Source organism: Hemitrygon akajei, chromosome 18 (assembly GCF_048418815.1).
Source record: "Hemitrygon akajei chromosome 18, sHemAka1.3, whole genome shotgun sequence".
Taxonomy (NCBI): domain Eukaryota; kingdom Metazoa; phylum Chordata; class Chondrichthyes; order Myliobatiformes; family Dasyatidae; genus Hemitrygon; species Hemitrygon akajei.
This window is the reverse complement of record NC_133141.1, coordinates 24254384-24281180: the sequence shown is the minus strand read 5'-3', so window position 1 is coordinate 24281180 and position 26797 is coordinate 24254384. Positions and strand designations below refer to the sequence as shown.

At 44.7% G+C, this 26797-nt stretch overlaps 1 protein-coding gene across 10 annotated transcripts in view; it reads right to left on the bottom strand.

Annotated features, from left to right (window-relative positions):
• The window catches only part of dgkaa (diacylglycerol kinase, alpha a), a 144901-nt gene that overhangs the window by 37104 nt on the left and 81000 nt on the right, over window positions 1-26797 (bottom strand). For all 10 annotated transcript variants that reach the window (XM_073071113.1, XM_073071112.1, XM_073071118.1 and 7 more), the window contains 9 exons: window positions 19586-19662; window positions 16986-17103; window positions 15558-15671; window positions 11736-11785; window positions 8559-8633; window positions 8005-8124; window positions 6375-6492; window positions 5220-5308; window positions 2662-2778 (listed from right to left, as the gene is read on the bottom strand). In XM_073071113.1, coding sequence (XP_072927214.1) covers window positions 2662-2778; window positions 5220-5308; window positions 6375-6492; window positions 8005-8124; window positions 8559-8633; window positions 11736-11785; window positions 15558-15671; window positions 16986-17103; window positions 19586-19662 — 878 coding nt within the window. The remainder of the gene's footprint in view (window positions 1-2661; window positions 2779-5219; window positions 5309-6374; window positions 6493-8004; window positions 8125-8558; window positions 8634-11735; window positions 11786-15557; window positions 15672-16985; window positions 17104-19585; window positions 19663-26797) is intronic.

Genomic DNA, 26797 nt, shown 5'->3' with positions numbered 1-26797 from the left:
AAATCAGGACCTAACATAGGGTTTTGACGCAAATCATTGACAATTCCTTTGCATCCACAGATGCTGTTTGACCTGCTGAGTCCTCCCAGTAGCTGTTTGCTGCTCCAAATTGCAGCATCTGCAGTCTCTTGTGTCTCCCCTTAAATACTTTTGTCCTTTCACTTGCCTTTTATGCCAAGGGCCTCATTCTCACCAATCTGGTTCCTAAAATCCTTGCTCAATTTATTCATGACTGTTTTATTTTAAAGTCCCTCAGTCTATATCAAAACAAATTGTAGATGCTGGAAATCAAAAGATATATGTCTTATGAGGATAGGTTGAGAGAGCTAGGATTTTTCTCTCTGGAATGAAGGATGATGTGGGGTGATTTGATAGAGGCATAGATTGAGTAGGTAGCAAGAGAATTTTTCCCAGGTTGGAAATGACTAATACGAGGGGTTATAATTTTAAGGTGATTGGAGAGAAGTATAAGGGGGATGTCAGAGGTAAGTTGTTTTTTTAAAACACAGAGAGTGGTAGATGAGTGGAACACTGCCAGGGACAGTGGTAAAGGCAGATACATTAGGGGCATTTAAGAGACTCTTAGATACGCACATGAATGACAGAAAAATGGAGGGCCATGTAGCAAGGAAGGGTTAGATTGACTTTAGAGCCTGTACTGTTGTGTTCTATGTTCTCTGAAATCTGAGCTAAAAGCAGAGAATTCTGGAAACACTCAGCAGATCAGGCAGCATCTGTGGAGAGAGAAATAGAGATAACATTTCAGGTTGAAGACTCTTTGTCAGCCTTCTCTTTTCTGGAGGCAAGAACTGCAGGCTGTTTTGTTTTTGCCAACTGACATAAACTTTCCATTTGGGCTCATCTTATTCAAATGAATTCCTGTGTCACTATGGAGGCCAGCACTCCAAACCTGGTCGATTCACGGTTCAGTGAAAGTTTAACATAAGCATTGCTTTTCAACTCTATTAATGTTACTAAAGGCAGAAAGAAGTACATTGATGACAATGTAAGAGAACCTTGGATGTTAAGAGAGGTGATGAATTTAGTCAAGAAGATCAAGGAAAAGTATGTAAAGCTTAGAAAGCTAGAATCAAATCAAGCCCTTCAGGATTATAAAGAGGCCAGAAGAGAACTAGCATTGCTATGTGTGGGGCAAGTTGTGTCTTACTAACTTGATTAAGCTTTTTGACAAGGTGACAAGGGTGATTGATGAAGGTAGAGCTGTGGGTGTTGTCTACATGGATTTTAGTAAGGTGTTTGACAATGTCCCTCATGGGAAGCTCTTCCAGAAGACTGAGATGCATGAGATCCTGGTGAATTGGCCATTTGGATTCAGAAATGGTTTGCCCATAGAAGATACAGGGTAGTGGTAGAAGGGACATATTCTAGCTGGAGGTCTGTGATTAGTGGTGTCCTCTGCTGTTTGTCATGTATATAATGACCTGGATGACCTGGTGGGTTAGTAAGTTTGCAAATGATACAAAGATTGGTAGTGTGGATAGCATAGAAGAATGACAAAGAATACAGTGGGATATACAGATCAGTTGCAGATGTGGGCAGAGAAATGGCAGATGGAGTTTAACCTGGCCAAATGTGAAATGATGCACCTTGGTAGGTCAAATGTAAAGAGACTATGCATTTGACCCTTAACAGTGTTGCTGAGCAGAGGAATCTTGGGGTCCAAGTTCATAGTTCCCTGAAAGTGGCTACACAGATTGATAGGCTGGTGAAGAAGGTATATGGCATACTTGCCTTCATTAGTCGAGACACTGAGTTCAGAAGTCAGGAAGTTACGTTGCAGCTTTATAGGCCACATCTGGATTATTGCATACTGTTCTGGTCGCCCCATTATAGGAAGGATGTCGAAACTTTGGAGAGGGTGCAGATGGGGTTTACCAGGATGCTGACCGGATAAGAGGGCATGTGCTATCATGAGAAGTTAGACAAACCTGGTTTGTTTTCTCTGGAGTAGCAGAGGCTGATGGGGGATCTGATAGAGGTTGTTAAGATTATGAGAGGCATACATAGAATAGACAGGCAGTATCTTTTTCACCAAGGTTAAAACGTCTAATACTAGAAGGTGAGTATTTAAAGAGGGAGGGGGTAATTGGGGTAATTTCAAAGGAGATATGAGGGCAAATTGTGTTTTTTTTAAAACACAGAGTGGTGGTTGCCTGGAGTGGTGGTAGAGGCAGAAACATTGGGGACTTTTAAGAGATGTTTAGATGGGAACATGAATGTGAAGAAATGAAAGGATATGGGCATTGTGAAGGCAGAAGGGGTTAGTTTAGTCGGTCATTTGATTACTAATTTAATTGGTTTGGCACAACATTGTGGCTGAAGGGCCTGTTACTGAGCTGTACTGTTCTATGTTCTAAATGAACTGGGTTTACTAAAACTGTAATAAAGCTGCTTGTTTTCATCAAAGATCTTTGACTTACCAACTTTTTGAATCAATTAAGAATACAGTGCAATATTAATTGACACAAGCATAAAATTACAAATCCTACAAAAGTTATTGCTATGATAAATTAGCACCAAGACTATAATTACAAATTGGCATATCACTTGTATTACAGCTATTGCTGAAATGATTTTTATTCCTAAGATGTACCGACTTTATGTGCTAAACAATGAATGATCTCCTGAAGAGGGACTCACAGTGTTGTGGCACCAGACACAGTGGACACCGGTAAGGCGTTGAAAACTCTTTATGGTTTTTTGGCAGCTTCCGCATGTAATGTTGCAGTTCCCCTCAACCCACATGTGCTTCATGACCTGAACCAAGAAATGCAAAATACTTGAATAAAATTGAATCAATAGATCCAGGAGTCATGCTGATGCAATAATTGGGTCATTCTGGGATGAATCTCAGACACTACTTCTCAGGATAGGTAGGCAAGCACAGTTAATTCCAAACACTTCTCTCTCTCTGTAACAAAAATGCTTACAGGAGTCAGTGTCAAAACATAAGGTGCTGGAGGAACTCAGAAGGTCAGGCAGCATCTACGGAGATGAATAAACAGTTGACATTTTGGGCTGAGACCCTTCATCAAGACTGGAAAGGAAGGGAGAAGAAGGTGGGAGAAGGGGAAGAAGTACAAGCTGGCAGGTGATAGGTGAAACCAGGTGAGGGGTGGGGGAAGGGGGTATAAAGTGAGAAACTGGGAGGACGATAGGTGGAAGAGGTAAATGGCTGAAGAAAAAGGAAGTGATAGAAGATGACAGTGGACCATGGAAGGAAGGGAAGTAACATTTACTAACCCACACTCTTTGACTCTTAAACCAAAGGGGATAACTTCACTTGCTTCATCATAATGTTCCCACAACCAATGGATTCACCTTCAAGGGCTCTTCATCTCATGTTCTCGATATTTATTGCTTATTTGTTTATAATTATTATTATTTCTTTCTTTTTGTATTTATAGTTTGTCGTCTATTGCACTCTGGTTGAACACCCTAGTTGGGCAGTCTTTCACTGATTCTATTATGGTTATTATTCTATAGATTTGTTGAGTATGCCCACAAGAAAATGAATCTCAGGGTTGTATAAGATGTAATAAAATTTACTTTGGACTTTGAAGAAGGGAAACCAAAGTGTGATGATGGGCAGGTGAGGAAAAAAGGGGATAACCAGATGGGAAATAGGAAAAGAGAGAATGAGGGAGGGAGGAAGGAAATGACCTGAAGTTGTTAAGAACTTACCCCCTTTTCTCCTCTTCTTTACAACACTGAAGAACCCACACATGGCATGGCTGTTGGTTGAGACACCTCTGCCCTCTGCACCCGCTGTTCTTTAATTCACATCCACAATTACATAGGGTGCTAGTGACACTGCAGCTGGAATATCTTGCATAGTTCTGATCACCCTGCCTAATGAAGGATTGACTTGCAATAGAGGGAGCAGAAGGAAGGTTCACCAGATCGATTCCTGGAATGGTGGCTATTACGTGATTAAGGAGACTAAACCTCAGAAGGACAAGAGCTAATTGCAGCAAACCCTACAAAATTCATACTGGGTTTGACATGGTGGTTGCAGGGAGAGCGATTACCCTGGCTGAGGGATTGAGAGCCAGGGATTACCAGCTTAGAATAAGCGAGACTGCAGACACTGGAATCTGAAGCACCACACAGACTGTCAGACAGCATCGGTGGAGGGAAATGGTCATTCAATGTTTCGGGTTAAAACCCTCCTTTTGGACTGAGAGTGGAGAGGAGATAGACTGTATAAAGAGGTATGGCAAGATCTGGAAGGTGATAGGTGGATCCAGGTGAGGAGGTTAGATGAGCAGATGGAGGAGGAGAGAGTAGAGATAGTGACAGAGGCTGGGTGGTCAGAGGTGGAGATGACACGGGGTTGCAGATGGTCAGATTTTTTATGTCCATTAACTGAGTCCAGTGCCCAGCCTTTTAGTGGCTCTGTTAGATTGGCCGCCTTTCTGTCCATCTCTCCAGATTTCCAGTTTGAAGTGACAAAGAAGCCTGTTTGGGATGGAGGCAGCTCCATTCTGGTCACCCGTTTTGTAATGTTGCTGCGGTAAGACCTCGCGCCGTTGTCCCACGTGGGAAGCAAGGTGCTCCGGAGGGGAAGGCTCCAGTATGCGTGACAATCTGCTCACACCTGGGATTGCACTGACACCCAGAGATGGCGGAAGGAACTGCCCAAAGTGCCCAAACCCCAGACCAGGCAGAGGTTAGGTTGTTTCCTTGCTGATAATGTACATTCAGAAGTTTCCTGTGGGCCAAGTGTGGATGCCGGATAGGTGGGGACTAAACAGGACAGGACTACCTCTGTGTCTGCCTGCATTTTCGGAGAGGCAGTACTGTTGAATTGGGACAAGGACAGCTAGTGTTGAGTGGCCATGGAGTGGAGAGGTTAAGACCATAAAACCATAATATTTAGGAGCAGAATAAGGCCATTTGGCTCCAAGCCTTCTCCACCATTCCATCATAGCTAATTTAATTTTCCACTCGACCCCATTCTCCTGCCTTCTCCCTGAAACTTTTGACACCCTTGCTAATTAAGAACCTATTCTCCGCTTTGAGTATACCCAATGACATGGCTTCCTCAGCGGTCTGTGACAATGAATTCCACAGATTCACCACCCTCTGGCTAAAGAAATTCTCTGGTCCTAGACTCCTCCACTATTGGTAGCAGGTAGGGAGGAAGGAGAGAGCGTAATGAAGCAAGGTCAGGGAGAAGAAAGGCAAAGTCTTACATTTGTGTCCTTGATGGATTTGGCATAGGTGCGGATGCAAGATGAAGGAGCTTTTGAGGCACATCTCTCATGCACGGTGTACTTACAAACTGTAAACAAACAGCAAAGCATTCAGTTACCCTATAATCTGGACTCATGTCACTCCCTCAACTCCATTATTGGCATCCACACAGCCTTGAACTGGGACCCCCCCCCCCCAATGCCCCCCACAAATGTGAGTCCTGCTCTAATCTGGGGCCACCTATCCCATCCCACTACTAGCCCCCAACCACCACCAGCAGCCCTTCAACCCCCCTCATCCCCTCAATTGCATCTGACCCCCAACAACCAATCTGATCCCCAATACACCTCCCCACAGGTCCCACACCTAGTCTCACCCCTGCACCTCCTGCCATGTCCCACTGCCTGTACCTCACCTCTTCCATCACACGCAGCCCTGACATCTTCCCTCAGACCATACTACATCTGCACTGATTGTATCCGGCCCCAACTTCCAGTTGGAATTCCTTCTTCCCTGCCCCGAGCTCATCGGATTGTCAATCCCTGAATCTTCTCATCCCCGGCTCTCCAACAAAATGAACTCCCATTGTAAGTTCAAGATTCTTTTAAAGTTGAATGCCAACGTCATGTGCAAGGACTTTTTTTTGGGGGGGAGAAGGAACTTATCAATAGTGCCATGAATAGTTTGGGAAAACACTATTAGATAAATGTATTCCCAAACCCTAACCATGGTGCCCCCTTGCCCTCCAATGTTTGGGCCTAAATGGCTTTTTGCTGCTGACCCTCCTGACCACTGGCAGCCTGCCCAGCCCCAGAGCAAACTTCCACATCCTACAGTGAACAAAAGGAAGTGTGTAACCATTGGAATGGCCATTATCAATAGGTCAAGCCTTCATAAGAGAAGTGGGAAACAGGATCTAAACACTTGTTATGTAAAGCTGATACTTTTAAAACCACCAGTGTGCATTTCGAGAGCAGCTTTTACATCATTAAAATCCCCAGCATGCTTCACAGGAATATCATTTGACAAATAAGTGACACCTCGGATTGAAGGAGACTCAGAGGAGCAGGGGGAGGCAGAGTTGTTGGGATGGGGAGAGAAGAGGGACGGGGGGGGGGGGGGTCAGGGAGAGAGTTGCAGAACTAAACACTTACACGTGCAACACAATCCCTGTTTTCTGATTCCCAGGAGAATGTTTTGGCACATGTTACAGAACACTGGTCGGCTAAAATGTTTTAGTCGCCAAATATGTTGCCCGTCATCCTTCAAACTCTGCAAAAACAAAGGTGTGTTGAGGAACTGAGTAATTAACAACCGTAGAGTCCTGGGAACGATCAAATGGATGCTGATACTGCAACAGACCGTCCAGAAAGGAGCAGCAAGTCACAACATCATCACACCCCACAGCTTCAGAGGGAGCGGGAGAGAGTGCCGGCGGATGTGTGCAAGAGAGTGTAGCAGCACAAGTGACAGAGAGTGTGAGGGTGTGTGTTAGTCTGAGAAAACAACGTGAGGGTCTGTGTGAGAGTGAGACAGGGACAGAGACAGAGACGCAGTGTATGTGAGTGTGTGCAAGAATGTGTATGCTTGATAGTGTGGCAGAGTGTGAGGGAGTATGTGAGCGTGAATGTATTGTTGAATGACGACTAAACTTGAACTTGAAGGTGACAGCATGTGCAAGAGTAAAAGAGTGAGAGAGTGTATGAGTGTGCAAGTGTTTGTGAGTGAGAGATGTGGGAGAAATTTGTGTACATGTAGGCCTGTATAAGCATGTTGTGTATACTTGTGCCTGTATGTGGATGTGTATACATTTGTGCATGTGCATTATGTGTGTATATGCTTGTGTTTGTGAATATATGTGTGTATGTCTGTACACACTTGTGTTTGTATGAATGGGTATGTGCGTGTGTCAATGCTTGTATATGTGTGCACGTGTCTGTGTGCCTGTATGGATATGTGTAAGTGTGTGTGTGTCTGTGTGTTTGAGAGTGTCTGTATGTGTGTTCATCTGTGCGTGTGTGTGCGCGCGCGTGTGCGTCTGTGTTTGTGTGTTTGTGTCAGCATATGTTTCTATGTATGTGTTCATGCTGTGTATGCTTAGTATGTGCTTGTCCATGTGTGCTGTTCATGTGTGTGTGTGTGTGCGTGCGCGCACTGAGTTTGTTCAGTTTGTGTGTGTGCATGCACTCTCTGTGTGGGCACTGTGTGTGCACACGCATTTGTGTATGTATGACTGTGCAAGCTGTGTGTGTGCATTGTGTGTGTACTGTGTGTGTACAAGCATTACAAGTGTGCATGTGAGTGAACTGTGTGTGCCTGTGTGTGTGTGTGTGTGTATGTGTGCGCGCAGTGTGTGTGTATACTGTGTATCCATGTTGTGTACATGTATTGCGTGTGTGTGTATATGCATGTGTGTATATGTATGTGTGAGCACATGTGTATGTGTGTGTGCACATATGTATGTGTGTGTATGTGTATGTGTGTATATGTATGTGTGTGTGTGTGTATATGTATGTGTGTGTGTGTGTATATGTATGTGTGTGTGCATGCACGCATGTGCACTGCATCCTCTGCCCAATGACCCTTGCTTATCCAACCACTCACGATCGCCTGTCTTCTGTTTATTTGTTTAAAAAGTTGCAGGGAGAAACCAACTTATCGGGAGACTCACAACCCCATTACGTGACAGGAATGTGAAAACCAACCATCGAGTAAACCAGCTCTCAGCACACCTTGTCCATGGCAATGTACCCTCACATAGCCAAGGCCTGATAGGTTACTCACAGCTTCCAGCCCGAGAAGAACCAATAACGGAGCTGTTGTCATCCCTCCTCTGATCCACTCGTCCAATGAAACTGTACCATTTTTGTCATAATCAATCTCGTTCATCATATCCTTTAAAATCTAAATGAGTTTTAAAATTAGATGAATGTGACTCGAGGCAGTGATTATCTTATCTGCATGAAACATGATGTTAGGGCACAGAGAGTGGGAGGGTTCAGAACAGAGACAGAATGCACAGAATGAGGGGGAAGAAGGGAGGAGGGAGAAGGAGGAGGGAGAGGAGGAGGAGGGGAGGAGGTCAGAAGAGGAAGGACTGAGAGGAGGCAGGAGGGGAAGGAGAGGAGGAGGAAGGGGAGGGCAGAAGTTGCTCCAAGCCAAATGATCTCATGCTTTTGCTATGATGGATAGATAGAATAAACACATCTATATTAACCAGTTTGATATGGGTTAACCCATTTATTCCATGTGGGGACACAGATGTTAGACCAGTCGATGAGAGTGTTGTTATAATTTGTGGGATTGTGATTTTAGGGTTAAGCATACTGAAAACTCACAGGCTTAAGCTCTGTCACATCCCAATCCAAGTACTTAGCCACATGCATCATCTGGGCAATGATACGATCGACCTCCTAGAAAGAGACACAGCCGCAGATCAGAAAGAGCACTTTGGGCTCTTGGTGACAGTGCACTGCCATCACAGCAGCACCCCTACTCTGATGACAAGAGATCATTATCTTCTGGCACAATGTCTCATACACACAGACAATTTGAAATGGGTGAAGCAAAGGGGCTCCTGTCACTCCTCCTCTCCTAAATGGGAGCAGCACTGTGCAGTTAAAAGGTGGCCCTGTCATGTCGCTGGAGCTTGAGATCTTACGCGGGACCTTTAAGAATACGTGCAGATGTCTTTCACGCTGCTCAATGCCTCCGTAAATGGCTCTTCACTGTCTGGGCCTGGCACGGTTCATTCCAGTGCCAAATGAGATCCAGGCTCCAGTCTTTGGAGGGTACACTGCACTGAAGTGCAGCCCTGAAGGGTTTGGGACATTGCTGGTGTGTGTGCGGTGGTAGAGGGGTTCGGGACAAGACGGAGAGAGTGGGCATCTTCCCTAATCTCAACCTCAAACCCCACCAACCCTCTCCGGGGCCTACCTACACCACACACACATACATGCACACACACAGATTGGCACAGAAACACTCACACATACATTCACACACACACAAAAACAGACACACACAGGCACAGACATGCACACAGTAACCCTAAGGCCATCTCACACTCTATTGTTACCATCGATAGTCCAGGAGGCCAATTAATTCCTGCCATATGGGTATTGCTAACAAGACTAATCCTTATTGGCTATTGGAGTATTGTATTTATTTCTGGTCACCTCCATTATAAATGATGCCAAAGAGGTTTAGACCATAGGACAATAAGACACAGGAGCAGAATTAGGCCATTCAGCCCATTGAGTCTGCCCCACCATTTCATCATGACTGATTTATTATCCCTCTCAGCCCCATTCTTCTGCCTTTCCCCGTAACTTTTCTCACCCTTATGAATCAAGAATCAACCTCCGCTTTAAATATACCCAATGACTTGGCCTCCATAGCCACCTGTGGCAATCAATTCCACAGATTCACCCCCTCTGACTCAAGAAATTCTCCCTCATCTATGTTCTAAAGGGATGTCTTTGTATTGAGGTTGTGCCCTCTGGTCCTGGACACTCCCACTACAGGAACCATCCTCCCCATGTCCACTCTATCTTGGCCTTTCAATATTCGGCATGTTTCAATGAGATTCCACATTCCCCTCCCCCCCACTCTCTTCTAAACTCCACTTTACTAGGACGCTACCTGGATTAGAGGGCACGTACTATAAGGAGAGGTTGGACAAACTTGGATTGTTTTCTCTAGAGTGGCGGAGGTTGAGGGGAGAACAGATAGAAATTTATAAGATTATGAGAGGCACAGATTGGGTACATTTCCCCGGGGTTAAGATGTCTAATACAGGAGGGCCTGCATTACTGTGAGAAACACAAAGTTTAAAGGAGATGTGCAGGGCAAGTTTATTTTTACACAGAAAGTGGCGGGTGACTGTAATGCGCTGTCAGGGGTGGTGGTGGAGGCGGGTACAATAGAGGTGTTTAAGAAGCTCTTACATAGGCTTACATAGAATGTGCAAAGAATGGACATCGTGCAGATGAAAAGGATTAGGTGTCATTCACTTAATTAGTTCAACACCACATTGCAGGCCAAAGGGCCTGTTCCTGAGCTGTACTGTTCTCTGTTCTAACCGAAAGTTATTATTTAGGTAAAATTTTTGCCTCATCAGATAAGTGAAGCAGGGGAGTGGGAGAGTTGGGAAGTGTATTCCAGCCATGGCAGGTTATCTCAATGCTGATAAATGGATGTCATGTGCCAGGATGAAACTTCAAAACGCATCTTGGAATGCAGTGTTCAACACTGTCTCCTCAGGGGCAATAAATACAGCACTTCCACCTCAGCGATACCCCAGGAATGCTGTCTTAAGTGAGCCTTTCTTCACACTTGCTGACTACAATTGCTGTCAGCAGATCCCATGTGCTAGCGACCCAGATATCCAGCAAGGGGATGCTTTCCTCCAAGCACAGATCCTGAGTTCTGAATTCACAGCTTCTGACGTCCCATTCCCACACTGACATGTCTGTCCATGGCCTCCTCTACAAGTTGATGCTAGATGCAGATTAGAGAAAAAAACACAAGAGATTCTGTAGATGCTGGAAAACCAGAGGAACACATACAAAATGCTGAAGGAATGCAGCAGGTCAGGGAGCATCTACGGAAAGGAATGAACAGTTGAAGTTTCAGGCCAAGACCCTTCATCAGGACAATTCTATTTTGTTAGTCTCCAACCTGGCGGCATTAACACTGATTTCTCTGACTTCCAGTAAACACTCCTCTCTGTGCCCTACCCCCTCACCCTTTGTTTTCCTTCATTTTCCCCGGCTCCCAAAAACCCTCCCTTACCCTCATGAATTGTGCATCACCTTCACGTTTTTCCCCTCTGGTCCCCCTTCCCCCCTGTCTTCCCTTTATTCCATGGTCCATTCTCCTATCAGATTTCTTCCTCTTGAGCCATTTGCCTCTGCCACCTATCAGCTCCCAGCTTCTCACATCATTCTCACTTCTCCCCCTCTTCCTCACACCTATCTTCTACTTCTCACCTGGATCCACCCATCACCTGCCAGATCCTGCTCCCTCCCCTCCCCCCAACTCTTTTATCCCAGCTTCTGCCCTCTTCATTTCCGCACTTGGCCCAAAATGTTGACTGCTCATTTCCCTCTGCAGATGCTGCCTCCCTGCCGAGTTTCTCCAGCATCTTGTGCGTGCTGCTTAAAATTTCCAGCATCTGCAATCTCTCTTGGGTGTCCATTCTGAATTTGGTGCTGCGCACTGCGGGCACAGAGATGGCCCTGGACTGTGGCTTGGCTCCTACGATTTCTCAATGGGAGGTAGCTGAGCAGTGGTGGGGAGATGATGTTGACATGCAGGAGGAGGATGAGTCAGCCACAAATAGTTTTCCATGCTGCCCAGCAACACTCATCACATGGTGTGTTTATGTTGCCCATAATCCTTCTAGTTACTAAGAGATGTGATTCCCAAATAAGGTGTGCATAACATATATCCCAGACAGAACACTGAGCATGAAGTGCATTGGAATACCAGGAACAAACAGCAAAACTTACAGAGCTGTCCAGAAGTCCATTAGCATCAGTGTCATACAACTTAAACGTGACTGTTAGGAGAAAAAACAAACGACACGCATATTAGATAAACCCTCAGCTTTTTAGGACACGAATATCAGATAAACCCTCAGCTTTTTATTCAGAAAGGGCAACAGCACTTTAAGAATACCTGCCTCAGTTAAATCATTAACTCACAGGTGTAGTTTCTAACTACAAATTAAATAGAGCTTTCAGTCAGGGCCGAGCCAATTAAATGCAACCAGGTGCTCAGTGATCAGGATATACAGTGGATCAGAGGCGCTCATGTGCGTTGGCCGGGAGAGGATGCCAGAACTCCTTGACAAGTGACAAGTTAAGTTTATTGTTGTTTAACTATATACGTGTACACATATAATGTATATAATCATATAATGTTTATAGCAACGAGATAACATTTCTTTGAATCAGGGTGTAAAGCACAGCAGTACACATAACACACGATAACTTATGAAGATAAGGATAAAGTCTACAGATGAATCACACATAACCAACAAACAAACTAAACTGCATCAATTAAATTTTGTAAGATATGGAACAGATTAACCAGTGACACCTCAAGTACAACGCGGCCGAGATTTCAGAAGCCCAATAGCCTGGGGGAAGAAACTGTTTCTCATCCTGACTGTTCTTGTTTTTATGCATCAGAGTCTCCTGCCTGATGGTAGAAAGTTGAAGAGGTCGCTGGATGGATGGGTGGGATCCTGAATAATACTAGGGGCCCTGCATATGCAGTGCTCCTGATAAATGTCCCCAAGTGGATGGTAGGGAGACCCCTATGATCCTCTCAGCTGTTTGCCTAGTCCTACGTAGGGATTTTTGGTCCAATGTTTGACTGCTCCCATACCAGATGCAACTTGTCAGGACACTCTCAATGGTGCTCCTGTAAAACACAGTTAAGATGGGGGGGGGGGAAGAGGGGGCTGGAGCCTTGTTTGCCTCAATCTTCTTAGGAAGTGGAGGGGCTGCTGTTCAGGGATGTTCACACGTGAACGGTTGACCACTAAGGTGAGGCATGAAGCGGTAAACAACAGAACTGAAACTACACCTCGAAAGGAAGGATTCCTGCTGATTGAGTGGTTCAATATTCAAAGTCACAAGAGATTCTGCAGACGCTAGAAATCTTGAGCAAGACATAAAGGAGCTGGAGGAACTCAGCAAGTTGGGCAGCATCTATGGAGGGAAATGAACAGTTATCGTTTTGGGCAGAGACCCTTCATCAGGTCTCATAGGTGTTGCCTGACCTGCTGAATTCCTCTAGCATTTTGTGTGTGTTGTTCAATATTCAAAGTGATGACTCCATGGTCCCATGCTGTGTCTCTTTCTGTGTCAGGTCCATCATTCATTCTGACTTCTTGGGTTACACACGTTTCTTCCCAACATGTAACTCCGTCCATTTCTCCCTGTTATACTTCTGAACCAATAGTGACTCACATCTTGAAGTGCTCCCATGTTACATACTGGGCTGCACTTCTAAACCTAGTGCTCAGTTTCACTCTTGGTTGAAGCATCAATGCATCCAGACACCAAAGACTTCACTCCTCCCACTGGTGGCATCGCAGAGAGCATGCCTCACCTTTGCCGATTTCACTGTTTTCTCTGAGTATGAATGGAACTCCAGTGACTTCATTTCTAAAGAGAGCATGAGTATCTCTGATTCACCCATTTTGCCAAGTATTTCTTTCCTTCTCGGCAACTGTCCTCCGTCTGTGAAGGTGTGAGGTTTAAAGAGCATGGAGACAGACTACAAATGCTTGTACAGGAAAAGCTTTCTGTTTCTGACCAATCCTCCCCACAATCAGCACCCTGCTAATGAATCAGCACCAGCCATTAGTTATAATAAGTCTCGAGCACTTATCAAACCTGCCAATGACCTTTCACATTTGGCTTTGCTTTCCTCACAAAGGAAAATTAGGCATGAGAAGCAATTGGCCACCCACACACAGATGGGTAATTTAATGTCAGTTTTTAAGTGCACATAGCTGAAAAGACCAGGACTTGATGTTGAAATGTGGTAGTGGGGTTGCTTCTTAAACCATCTTGGTGGGTTGGTTGAGGGCACTTTGGGGAGCAGGTAAGAGACAAACACGTTGAAGAGGACCTAGGGTCACGTGTAGGCCCAAAGCAGGTAATGAGTGAGCTTGGAGAACATTAGTGAGCCAGCTATGCTTCCACAATGGTTTCCCTTCGCCTTAAAAAGGTGAGCTGGAAGAATTCAGTGGGTCAGGCAGCATCTGTGAAGCAGAGGGATAGTTGATGTTTCCGATCAAGACCCTGTATCATGGCTTTGCCTCCACAGATGCCAACTGACCCACTGAGTTGCTTCATTGTCCTGTTTTATTTCCTTCAGTCTCTGGCGTCTTCAGTCACTCATGTTGCCTTCATGTTCACTTTCACTCTGGTAAACTATTTCTTTAGCATTCCCAAATTATTTAAGTTCTCTAATGAGCAATAGAGGATGGAAGAGCATAAGGTTTGGGAGCAGGAAGAGGCCATTTGGCCCTTTGAGTCTGTTCTCCTGTTTGTTAAGATCATGGCTGACCTTCTATCTTGGCATCATTTTCCTGCACTATCCCCTGATCCTTTTAATACCCAAACACCTTCTAATCAGCTCTGAACAAACTGAGGGAGTGAACCCCCACCTTCCTCTTGGGTGGAGAATTCCAGAGACTAACCACCTTCTGAGTGAAGAAATACATCCTCATCCCAGTCCTACATGGCTGACACCTTATTCAGAGACTGTGGCCCTGGTCCTAGACACAACAGAAACTTGTTCCATGTACCTAGCCTGTCGAACCCTGTGATTTAAAACCACGACCTAATGACTTCATGACTTGGCATTGCAACTGCTCTGTCGGTGTCTGCAAGAAACTGCAGAGAGTTGTGGACACAGCAGATCTCGTCATGGAAACCAGCCTTCCTCCATGGACTATGTCTATACTTCCTGCTGCTTCAGTAAAACAACCAGCATAATCAAAGATCCCACACACCCCAGACATTCTCCCTTCTCCACCTTTCTGTCAAGCAGAAGATACAAAAGCCTGAAACTACATATGGCCAGGCTCAAGGACAGCTTCTATCCCACTGTTATTAGACTACCAAACGGTTCCCTATTATGATAAGTTGAAGTGACCACACAAGCTACCTCATTATGACCTTGCACTGTATTGTCTACCTGCACTATACTTTCTCAATAACTTTAAAACTTTATTCTGCATTCTATTATTGTGTTGCCTTGTACTACCTCAATACATTGACCTGTATGCATGACATACAAAACTAAGTTTCTCACAGTACCTCAGCCATCATCATTATGTGCCAAGTCGCACGACATGGGCAGTCATGATCTAGTGACCATGATCATTCTTGGCAAATTTTTCTACAGAAGTGGTTTGCCATTCCCTCCTTCTGGGCAGAGTCTTTACTAGACTGGTGGCTCTCATGCCATTATCAATACTCTTCAGAGATTGTCTGCCTGGCGTCAGTGGTCACAGAACCAGGACTTGTGATAGGCACCAATTGCTCATCCGGCCTGCTCTCTCGGCTTCATGTGATCTCGATTGGGGGGTTACACCTTGCCCAGGGGCGACCTGCAGGCTGGCGGAGGGAAGGAGCACCTTGTACCTCCTTTGGTAGAGACTTACCTCCACCCTGCCACCCAAGTACTTCAGTACATGTGGTCGTAATAAACTAATTAACCATCCCACTCAGTTTCGATGTGTGCTATGCCACAGTGCTCCTATCTTTATAAAATCCCAAAGAATTCTGTTTCATCTTAACACTCACATTTGAGTTTGTCTTCAGGCTGTCCCCCCTCCAGAAAGGATAAATAACAGACAACGTCCTTTACACAGACCACCTCTTGTCCTGCTGCATCATCTGGTTTGGAGCTGTTACTGTCTATAGAAAGAGAAGAATAAAATGGCCATCAACAGATCACATTCAAGGAGTATGAGAGTGAGAACTCTAGTTCCAACGGAATGGTGTGAAACCACAACAGGACAGAGAATGGACATGGAGGACATTGATCACACTGTGTTTCAAAGGCTGGCACCTAGTTTGAGTAGGAGGGGGCAAGGAAGTAGGGGGTGAAGTTTGTTGAAGAACTTGTGCTGATATTCCGACCCTCCTTCCATACAAGGGAGGTAACACGAGGAAATCTGCAGATGCTGGAAATTCAAACAACAACACACACAAAATGCTGGTGGAACACAGCAGGCCAGGCAGCATCTATAGGGAGAAGCGCTGTCGACATTTCGGGCCGAGACCCTTCGTGAGTGAGTCCTGACGAAGGGTCTCGGCCCGAAACGTCGACAGTGCTTCTCCTTATAGATGCTGCCTGGCCTGCTGTGTTCCACCAGCATTTTGTGTGTGTTGATACAAGGGAGGTGCCAGGTCGCTGGGAAATGGGGAGCTTAAGACAAAGCAGAGCAGGACATGTCGGTAACTGCGGAGCAGCCAATGTGACCTCGATAGTGCAGGAACTGTAATTAGCAGCCAAGAATTATGGGCATTCGAGTAAATAAAGCGTCAGGACAGAATATTTTCAAGGCAAATTTGATTGCCCTGACTGAAATTTTTGATGAGTTTAGAGGCAAGGTTGATGAAGGGAGTACTTATGGGATCTTCAGGAGGCGTGAAGTCCCAATCAAGGCTTCAAAGGGGAACTGGAAAAGCGCTTTGAGGGGATCATCTGCAAGGCTGGGGGAAAGAAGCAGAGAAATAGGACTGATAAATCCTAATGGGTTGAGTAACCTTCTGTGTTGTACCATTTCTATGTTTCTGTGAGGGGGAAAGAGAGTGAGGGAGAGTGATAGAGAGAGTGAAGTGAGAGACAGAGGGTGTGTAAAAGAGAGTGAGGGACAGTAAGAGCAAGTGAGAGGGAGTGAGTGTGAGAGAGAGCGCAAGACGGAGAGCGTGTGAGAGTGCTTCAGAGTGAGTGGGAGAGTGAGGGTAAAAGCAAGTGAGTGAGAAAGAGGGTGAGGGAGTATGAATTTGGGCGGGTATTTGACTGGACAGTCAGCATCACTCTGCAATGGTAGAACACGTGAGATAAATGTCAGCCACAGAAGATGTGTGATAATAAAGACCAAAGGCAGAGCAGCCAAGCACTGAATTTGTGATCTTTTTATGTGGCTGTGAGCACGGGGACCGAATGCAGTCCTGATGTAAAGGTGCTGGGGACTGACTAGGGTTTGGGCCTTCACTACTCACCTTTCTCACTTGGCCTTGTCTGAAAGGACCAGAAGAGGTGCTGACAAAACTGACTGGGAATGTCTTCCACATCCAGGTAGATCTTCATGAGTGTTCGAAAGCCTTCGAAGTCTATGTTCTGCAAAATCAAAACAGAGCTATAGATGGCAATGCTGCACACTGCCACAGCATCTCCCCCATCAGCAAGCCACACAAAGAGGCAAGCAGGAAAGGCTTCGCAGTCAGACTCATTTAAAAGAGAGTGTCAACCTACCCTCATTTGATACCCTGCAACTTTTTTTTTAACTTTGCCTTTCATTTCTGCTGAAGCATCTGCATTGTTTGATTGAGGGGCAGCTGGATGCCACAGTGGCGCAGCGAGTAGAGCCGGTACCTCACAGAGCCAGAGACCTTGGTTTGATCCTGACCTCTGCTGTCTGGGTGGAGTCTGCAAGACTGGTTTCCAGGAGGGAGCCAGATTGTGTCAACTCTTTGCGAGATGGCTTCAGATCATTTCAATATAATTGTTAGATTCTATTAAGTCTTAATTCTGACAAGACCACAAGAAATTGCAGTTGTGAACACAACCCAGTGTATCACACAAACCAGCCTCTCATCCATTCACTCTGTCTGCGCTTCCCATTGCCTCGGGAGAGCAGCCATTATGATTAAGGGCCCCACCACCCGGGACATTCTCTCTTCTCCTCTCTCCCATCAGGCAGGAGATACAAAAGCTTGGGCACACGTACCCCCCACAGTTCCCACCCTGTTATAAGACTATTGAACAGATGTCTCATATGATAAAGATGAACATTTATCTCTAGATCAACTCATTGTGACCCTTGCACCTTATGGTCTCCCTGCACTGCACGTTCTCTGTAACTGCAAAACCATATTCTACAATGTTTCCTTTTCCCTGTTAGTGCTATCTGGATGTACTTATGTGTGAAATGATCTGTCTGGATGGCATGCAAAGGGAAGCTTTTCGCTGCATCTTGGTACCATATGGCTATAATGAACCCAGTCATTAATCATGTTCACCCTGTGACTGCATGGCTTTACCCTGGATATCCCAGCTTCCTCCCACATCCCAACAATGACCAGCCCCTGTAGATTGCCCCCAGTGCGTGGGTGGATGGTAGAACAGAGATGAGGAAGAATTTCTCTAGCCAGAGGGTGCTGAATCTGCGAATTCATCATCACAGATGACTGTAGAGGCCAAGTCATTGGGTATATTTAAAGCAGAAGTTTATGGGCTTCAGGTGCAGATGGTTGAGAGCATCAAGTTCCTAGGTTCAGCAACAGTTCCCTTGTAGGGCTGCAGGCTGCAATTTAGTGCAGTGTATCTTGATCTCATTTGGTGCCAGAATGAACTGAGTAAAGTCCAGACATCGAAGAGCCATTAAAGGAGGCACAGAAATAGGCCCTTTGGCCCATCTAGACCATTTCTACTGCCTTCTCCCACTGACCTGCACGGGGACCATAGCCCTCCATATCCCTCCTATCCATGTACCTATCCAAACTTCTCTTAAACATTAAAATTGAGCTCACATGCACTTGTGCTGGAAGCTCGTTCCACACTCTCATGACCCTCTAAGTGAAGAAGTTTCCCCATATGTTTTTCTTAAACTTTTCACCTTTCACCCTTAACCCATGACCTCTGGTTGTAGTCCCATCCAACCTCAGTGGAAAAAGCCCACTTGCATTTACCCTATCTATACTCCTCATAATTTTGTATACCTCTATCAAATCTCCTCTCAATCTTCTACACGCTAAAGAATATTGTCCTAACCTATTCAATCTTTCCTTGTAACTCAGGTCCTCCAGATCTGGCAACATCCTTGTAAATTTTCACTGTACTCTTTCAATCTTATTGACATCTTTTCTGTAGGTAAGTGACCATAACTGCACACAATACTCCAAATTAAGCTTCACCAACATCTTACTCTACTTCAACATAACATCCCATCTCCTGTGCTCAATACATTGATTTATGAAGGCCAATGTGCCAAAAGCTTTCTTTATGACCCTATCCAAAAGTGATGCCATCTTCAATGAATTATGGATCTGTATTCCCAGGTCCCTTTGTTCGACCGCAGTCTTGAGTGCCCTACCGTTCTCTGTGCAGGATCTACCCTGGCTGGTCCTCCCAAAGTGCAACACCTTGCACTTGTCTGCATGACTTACCTGCTCTTTCTTGAAAATTTGTGTATAGTTTATGTTTAATTATGTTTTTCCTGTGAACGTTGTGTATCTGAGGGTATGTGCCTGCAATGCTGCTGCAAGTGGGTTTTTCATTATGTCTGAGCACACATGGATTTGTGCATGTGACAATAAATTTGACTTTTACTTTGAGGACATTATACCGGGGGCAGGTTTTGTGATATGAATCAATGTCTCAAAATGGAGGAGTGAACAGGTTCCTCATTCCAAAGCAGATCAATGATTATCAGATATCAAAGTTCTTCAGCGGGAGCTGCAGTGCCCAGCAGCTCTGAACCCAGAGATACCTTTCCTTGGCAAGGTGACATGGCACCTGTACAACTTCCCTTATGGGTCTGAACGAAGAACACGTGCACACACTACGCAACGTCCGTCACAAACCTGGCAGTAACCCTCACCTGCTCCGTGCTGTACTTCGACAGTCGGCCATTCCCATCAAACTCGCCCAGGACATCCTTCACTTTCTTTGTGGAATCTGCAAAAATAAGTGACAACAATGATTAAGCCTAGTTACTTACTTATTTATGTGACAATGGGAGGCCATTCAGCCCATTGGGCTGATGCTAACTCCTCACAGTCCCATTCCCCCGGATGACCAAAGATGTGCGCAGGGTGAGTGCGACCCTCGTAAATCCATTGAGTTCTACAGCACAGAAACATGCACTTTGGCCCAACTCATCCATGCCAACCTGAGCGAGTCCCATTTGCCTACATTCGGCCCACATTCTTCTAAATGTTTCCATCTATCTGTCCAAATGTCTTTTAAATGTGGTAATTATATTCACCTCTACCACTTCCTCTGGCAACGCACTCAAAATGTGCACCACCCTCTTTGTGAGGAAAGGTGCCTCTCAGGTCCTAGTTAAATCTTTCCCCCTCACCTTAAAACTCTGTCCTCAAACTGAGATAGAGCCATTGTTGATGCTTAGGAGATGGAGACGCCAACAGTACACGCATGGTAGATGTATACATGTGCAGAACAATCATGGTGGTGGTGATGAAAAATCCCCTCCAAGCACCAGGAGGTGTTAGTGACTAATTCTGTGCTTACAGATGGGTGGTGTGTGGACCATGTAATATCCATTATAGAAGCACATAAGCAAAACCAGAGAATATTGTAAATACTCAGCAGGTCGGGCAGCATCTGTAGAAGGAGGAACAGTTAACAGCTTAGACTGGTGACCCTTCTCTACAGACTTGCTGAGTGTTTCCAACATTTCTGGGTTTGTTTCAGGTTTACAACATCTGCAGCTTTTTTTTTGGCAGGATGGATTTTCAGTTGGATACAGAGTTGTGTGAACTTTTCTGCAGAAGAACGAGAGGTGGTCTCATTGAAACCTATAAGCTTCATATGAGGTTTGACGGGGTAGTTGGAGAGAATGTGTTTCCCCTGGCTGGGGTGTCTAAACCCAGGGGTCAGAGTTTTGGAATAAGTGGTTAACAGTTCAAGAAAGAAATAGAAACACAGAAAGTCTACAGCACAATACAGGCCCTTCGGCCCACAAAGCTGTGCTGAACATGTCCCTACTTTAGAAATTACCTAGGGTTACCCATAGCCCTCTATTCTTCTAAGCTCCATGAACCTATCCAGGAGTCTCTTCAAAGACCCTATCACATCTGCCTCTACTACCGTTGCCGGCAGCCCATTCCACGCACTCACCACTCTCTGCTTAAAAAACTTACCCCTGATATCTTCTCTGTACCTACTTCCAAGCACCTTAAAACTGTGCCCCCTCGTGCTAGCCATTTCAGCCCTGGGAAAAAGCCTCTGACTATCCACACGATCAATGCCTCTCATCATCTTATACACCTCTATCGGGTCACCAAGGAGAAAAAGGCCGAGTTCACTCAACCTATTCTCATAAGGCATGCTCTCCAATCCAGGCAGCATCCTTGTAAATCTCCTCTGCACCCTTTCTATGGCTTCCACATCCTTCCTGTAGTGAGGCGACCAGAACTGAGCACAGTACTCCAAGTGGGGTCTGACCAGGGTCCTATATAAGCTGCAACATCACCTCTCGGCTCCTAAACTCAATTCCACAATTGATGAAGGCCAATGCACCGTATGCTTTCTTAACCAATGAAGAGAAAGTTCTTCTTCCAGAGCATGGTGGACATTTGGAATTTTCTATATAACATAGAATGGGACAGCATAGCAAAAGGCCACCATATCTGTCCAAAGATGACGCCAAGTTAACAACTACATCACTTCTGCCTACACGTGATCTACATCCCTTCATTCCCTGCCTGTACGTGTGTCTGTCTCACAGCTTCTTAAATGTTTCGACTGTATCTGCTTCCACCACTACCCCTAACAAACTGTTCAAGGCACTCAGTAGTGTCTGTGCAAAACAACTTGCCCTGGAAACTTCCCCCTCACCTAAATACATGCCCTCTAGTAACTGACATTTCTGTCCAAGAGGACTGTGCAGGCTCAGTCATTGAGCATACACAATAGTGATCAATACATTTCTGGATCAGATCCACACTTATTATCATTGATTGATATGAGGTGAAATTTTGTTGTTCTGCAGCAGCAGTACCATTCAACTTTCTATAAATTTGTGAATCTTGAGGGAATTGAGGTTTCTGAAAGAAGATGGCGTCGAGGTAAACGATTAGTCATGATCTTATTGAACGGCGGATAAGGCATAGAGAGGCTAAAAGGCCTCCTGTTACCTTGATTTCTTCTGCTCCTGTGTTTCTTTTATTGAAGAAGGTTTGGCGAGGCATATCACTAGATGCAACACTGTGGGAACTGCCTGCACTTGTTATGGGTGGAGAGGAGGGGGCAGAGAAGGGAAGGGAACTCCGCAGAGTCCTTGCTGAAGGTGAGTCAGAGCTTTGGAGTAATAGAGCAATACACCATAGATACAGGGCCTTCAGCTCAACGAGCCGACGCTGAACAAGATGTCCATCCAGCTGCCCTGCCCCACCCCTCCAAGTGCTTCTTAAGTAATACTATTGTACCTGCCTTAATCACTTCCTCTGGCAGCTCATTCCATTGTCTCGCCACCTTCTGAGTGAAAAAGTTGCCTCTTTTAAATTTCTCCCTTCTCACCCTAAACCTATGCCCCCTAGCTTCGAACCAGCTCACCCTGATGAAAAGACAATTACCATCCACATTATCTATGCCTCATATAACTTTAAACATTTCTATTTGCTTGTCCTTCTTACATTCCAAGGAATAAAGACCTAGCCTCTTCCTATAACTCAGGCCCTCCAGTCCTGGCAAAATCGTTGTAAATCTTTTCTACACCCTTTCCAGTTTAAACACATCTTTCTGAGGCGGGAGAGCGGTGGTACTGACACTCACGAGCAAGGAAATGATGGAGTGCAGACACTCATCTTTAAACTAATGTGATATATGTACCTAGGTGCCTGCGATGCTGCTGCAGGTAAGTTTTTCATTGTAACTGTACCTCACCACACTTTTGAGCAGATGACAATAAACTCGACTCATCTTGAAAACAAAGGTCGGGTAGGATAGCCTTGCATTGACTGGATCTTAAAAGAGTGAGAGGAGACTTGATTGAAATATGTAATATCCTGAGGGATCTTCTCTCAGAAGGCATTCAATTACTGGGACTCTCTTCCTCAATGTGCAGTGGAAGCAGAGTGTGTGTATGCCTTTAAGGCAGGCGGAGATTGATTCATGAAAAGAAGATAAAGGCTACTGTGGGTGGACAGGAATGCGGGGCTGAGGTTATAGCTAGATCAGCCACAAGCTTATTAAATGGAGGAGTCGAGAGAATGCCATTCATTAACTCTTCTTTCGGATATAGAGTTCCAGATGAGGTTGTAACAGAAGATGAACAGAACAGAATTAACAGGGTGGATGTGGAGAGGATGTTTCCTATAGTGGGGGAGTTTAGGACCAGAGGGCACAGCCTACAAGGACATCCCTTTAGGAAAAAAATGAGAAGGAATTTCTTTTTTCAGAGGGTGGTGAATCTGTGGAATTCATTGCCACAGTTGTCTGTGGAAGCTGATAAGTTCTTGATTAGTCAGGACGTGAAAGGTTACTGAGAGAAGGCAAGAGGGATAATAAAACAGCCATGATGAAATGGCGGAGCAGACTTGATGGGTCAACTGGCCTAATTCTACTCCTACATCCTATGGTCTAAGACAGCTCTCCTTTTGCTGTCTTTGCTTTTGCAGTCAGGTCACTGTAAAGATTGGGGGCAATTTACCATTGCAACATTCTCACCACTGTCTACAGCACAGGCCGAGAACGGGGTAAGATCACCCATTCCTTCAGAGGCAGATGAACAAGGTTTACACGAAAGGCAGCGCCCCTGTCTCTGGGTTTACAGTCTGCAACCTGACAAACAAGTGTACAAGGCAACACTTGCCAGGACTGGCAAGGTTACTGGAGACTAAAATTCCAGTTGGAATAAGAATCAAGAATCAGCTTTATTCACCGTACACATTTATAATGACTTAGTAATTCACGGTGGTGTGTTGGTCAGGGTGTGACATGCAGCAAAAAAAATCAATAATTGTAAAGAGTAATTAAATAAAAATAGGTTAAAGGACAGATAAGGAATAAATGTGCATAAATACCAGCATGTATTTACAATGTCAACAGCATTATAATCAGATAGAGGTAGAGAGGAAGGACAAACATGCTTTCTATAACAATAGGATAGCTAAAGAGATTTCACCCACTAAAACAGGCGACCTGATGTGAAAAATCAAAAAAAAACTGCAGATGCTGAAAATCTGAAATCTCAGTAGCTCAGGCAGCATCTGTGAAGAGAGAAACAGTTAATGCCTTGTACTGTCACAAAACAATGAAGTTCACGACAATATGGTAATAAACCGGATCTGATTCTGTCAAATAAAGTATTACAGTTTGAAAGAAAGTGCAGTGCAAGTAGACAATGATAAAGTAGATCGTGAGGTTAAGAGTCTGTCTTATATAGGGAACCATTCAATAGTCTTATAACATCAGAGCAGAAGCTGCCCTTGAGCCTGCTAGTCCTTGTTTTTGAGCTTTCATGTCTTCTACCTGATGAGAGGGGAGAGAAGAGAGAATGTCTGGGATGGGTGGTTAGCATTAGAGTTTAGGGTTAGTGCTGAGAGAACTCTCTTGGTAATAAGCTATTGATAGCATCAAGCATTTCAAAGCCAAAGTTCATATGCTGATGTGAACGAGAAAAGTGACCAAACTGCAAGATAGGATGTAGCTTACAGGACATGGCTTGCTAAGTACCAACAGAATCGGACAAGAGGTACTTACTGAAAAGAACCTGTGAGTGACTGATGACAAGATTACATGAGATGGCCGGCATGTTTTCCTCCGCTCATTGGTTTGCCTGCTTTAATTTTTACTTACTTCACCCTTTTCCTCTTTCATTAATCCACCTACTTCGCTCTCTCATTACTTATCATATAATCAGACTGTTTGGACCTATTGGGCACTTTGATCATGCCAACCTTTTTGTCTAACTGCACTAAACCCGCTTGCCTGCATTAGGACCGTATCCCTCTATGCCTCCCTGACTGAAGTGCCTATCAAAAGTAATGATTGTAACTGATCCTCTGCACTCTCCCCAGTGCAACCATATTCTGCCTGTAGGGTGATGACTAGAACTGCACACAATATTCCAAGAGTTTGTAAAGTTGCAATATAGTGTCTCACAATGCATTTTTTGTGTCACTGCATTCTGTTATGGCTTTTCCCTTGTACTACCTCAATGATCTGTATGGATGACACGTAAAACGATGATTATCACTGTATCTTGGTACATGCAACAATTATAAACCAATTTACCACCTTACAATTGTTGGAATTAAGTTGCATCTGCCAACACACCATTCAACTTCTGAGCCAGACTCATTCATGTCCAGTTGACTTTATTGTCATATGCTTCCTTTTATTTCAAGGATGAAGGATCAAACTTATTCACCATGTATTTACACGCATTAGGAACTTGCTGTGGTATACAGCAAAAGACGATATTCAACAATTATAAAGAATTATATAAAAATAAAGTTAGAGATTAAAGTACGGATAGGGAATAAAATGGGCATAAGTACCATCTTGTATTTACAATTTAAACAGCATTATAAAAAGAGGTTTAAAGAGTTTACAGTGCAGTATCTGAGATAATAAATAGAGGGGAGCGGGGTGGTGCTAACTGGAATGGTTGATCAGATTAACTGCCTGGGGGAAGAAATTTTTAAGAATGATGTGAAGTTTGTGTTTTAACCACCCTATAGCACCTTCCAGAAGGGAGATTTTGGGAAAGGCAGTTTGCAGGGTGGGTAGTATTTGCAATGATTTTTTTCCTGTCCGCTTCTTTGTCCTGGACATGTGCAAGTCCTGCAGCGATGGGAGACTGCAGCCAGCGATGTTTTCAGCTGACCTGACAGCTTGCTGTAGTTTTTGTGTGTTGTGAGAGGATGCTGCACTAAACCAGACAGTAATGCGGATCAAACCTTCAATATTTTGCCTTGCATTTCTGAATCATGTTGGCTATGAACTCTCACTAACTCTTTTAAAAGACTCCCACTGATGTTGTTGCTCCCCACTTTTGCCATCGGCAGTTCATCCACTTCCTTCCCTTTGGCAGTTTTGCTCCTTGTCCCCCACCCCTGTGTAATTAACCCCTTGTTAGTTTGACCTCTTCCTTCCCTCATGAGCTTGCCCTGATGTTTGCAACAGGTTCCTGTCTCTGCTCATTTTGTTCCAATGCTCCCCAATGAGGCTCATGTCCATCTTTGGTGAAAATTAGTGCTGCTCCCAATCAGAGTAGGTTTATGCAGTGGGAGACAGCAAGTTCGGAAGTGGAAATTTTGCCTGTCCCATGAATCACAAGCACGATTGGGCTTGGTATCGTGTTGTGGCCTGTGATGAACTGCGCTTAAACAGTCTGGCTAAAGACAGCTTGAGATAGAACAGCAACCCCAAGCAAGTAAGTGATCAGTGGGCATGCATTGATATCATCAAGTGGTGATCAAAGGCATTAAAACAGAAACTGGAGATCTAAGGAAGCTTGAAGCAGGGAGCTGGGAAGTGTGAGTTGGGTTCATTACTTGAACAAAGAGCTGAATGAGTGTCTGGGACTGAAGTCTGAAGGGTCGTGTAGAGACTGAGTAATTACAGACTCCATGGCAACAACAGCTCCTATCCTGTAGATACTATGGCAACATCAGAGTGGAACAGTCTCACACAAATGAGTGCTCACAAGACCTGAAGTTGCTACTCAGGTCAGTTTAAAATGAAGCTGTTAGCAGGAGAACATGGAAGATCTGACCATGCCTGTACTATACGGCAACTAATGTGTACACACGTGCACACATATTTGCACCACAAACATCCATAACACACTCACACATGCACATGCAGTTTACATACAGTTGTAAATATGCAATGCCAGTGCATACAAATATATAAGCACACATTCACACACATCACAAACTCACACCAAACACATAAGCACACACATATAAACATGCAAACACACACACAGAAGCAAATATAACTGACACACACACAAGGGCTTTGCACCATATGTACATACACTCAAAATGCACACATACATCACACATGCGCACCACAAACACCCAAACATACGCACAACACTCAAACTTGCTCGTGC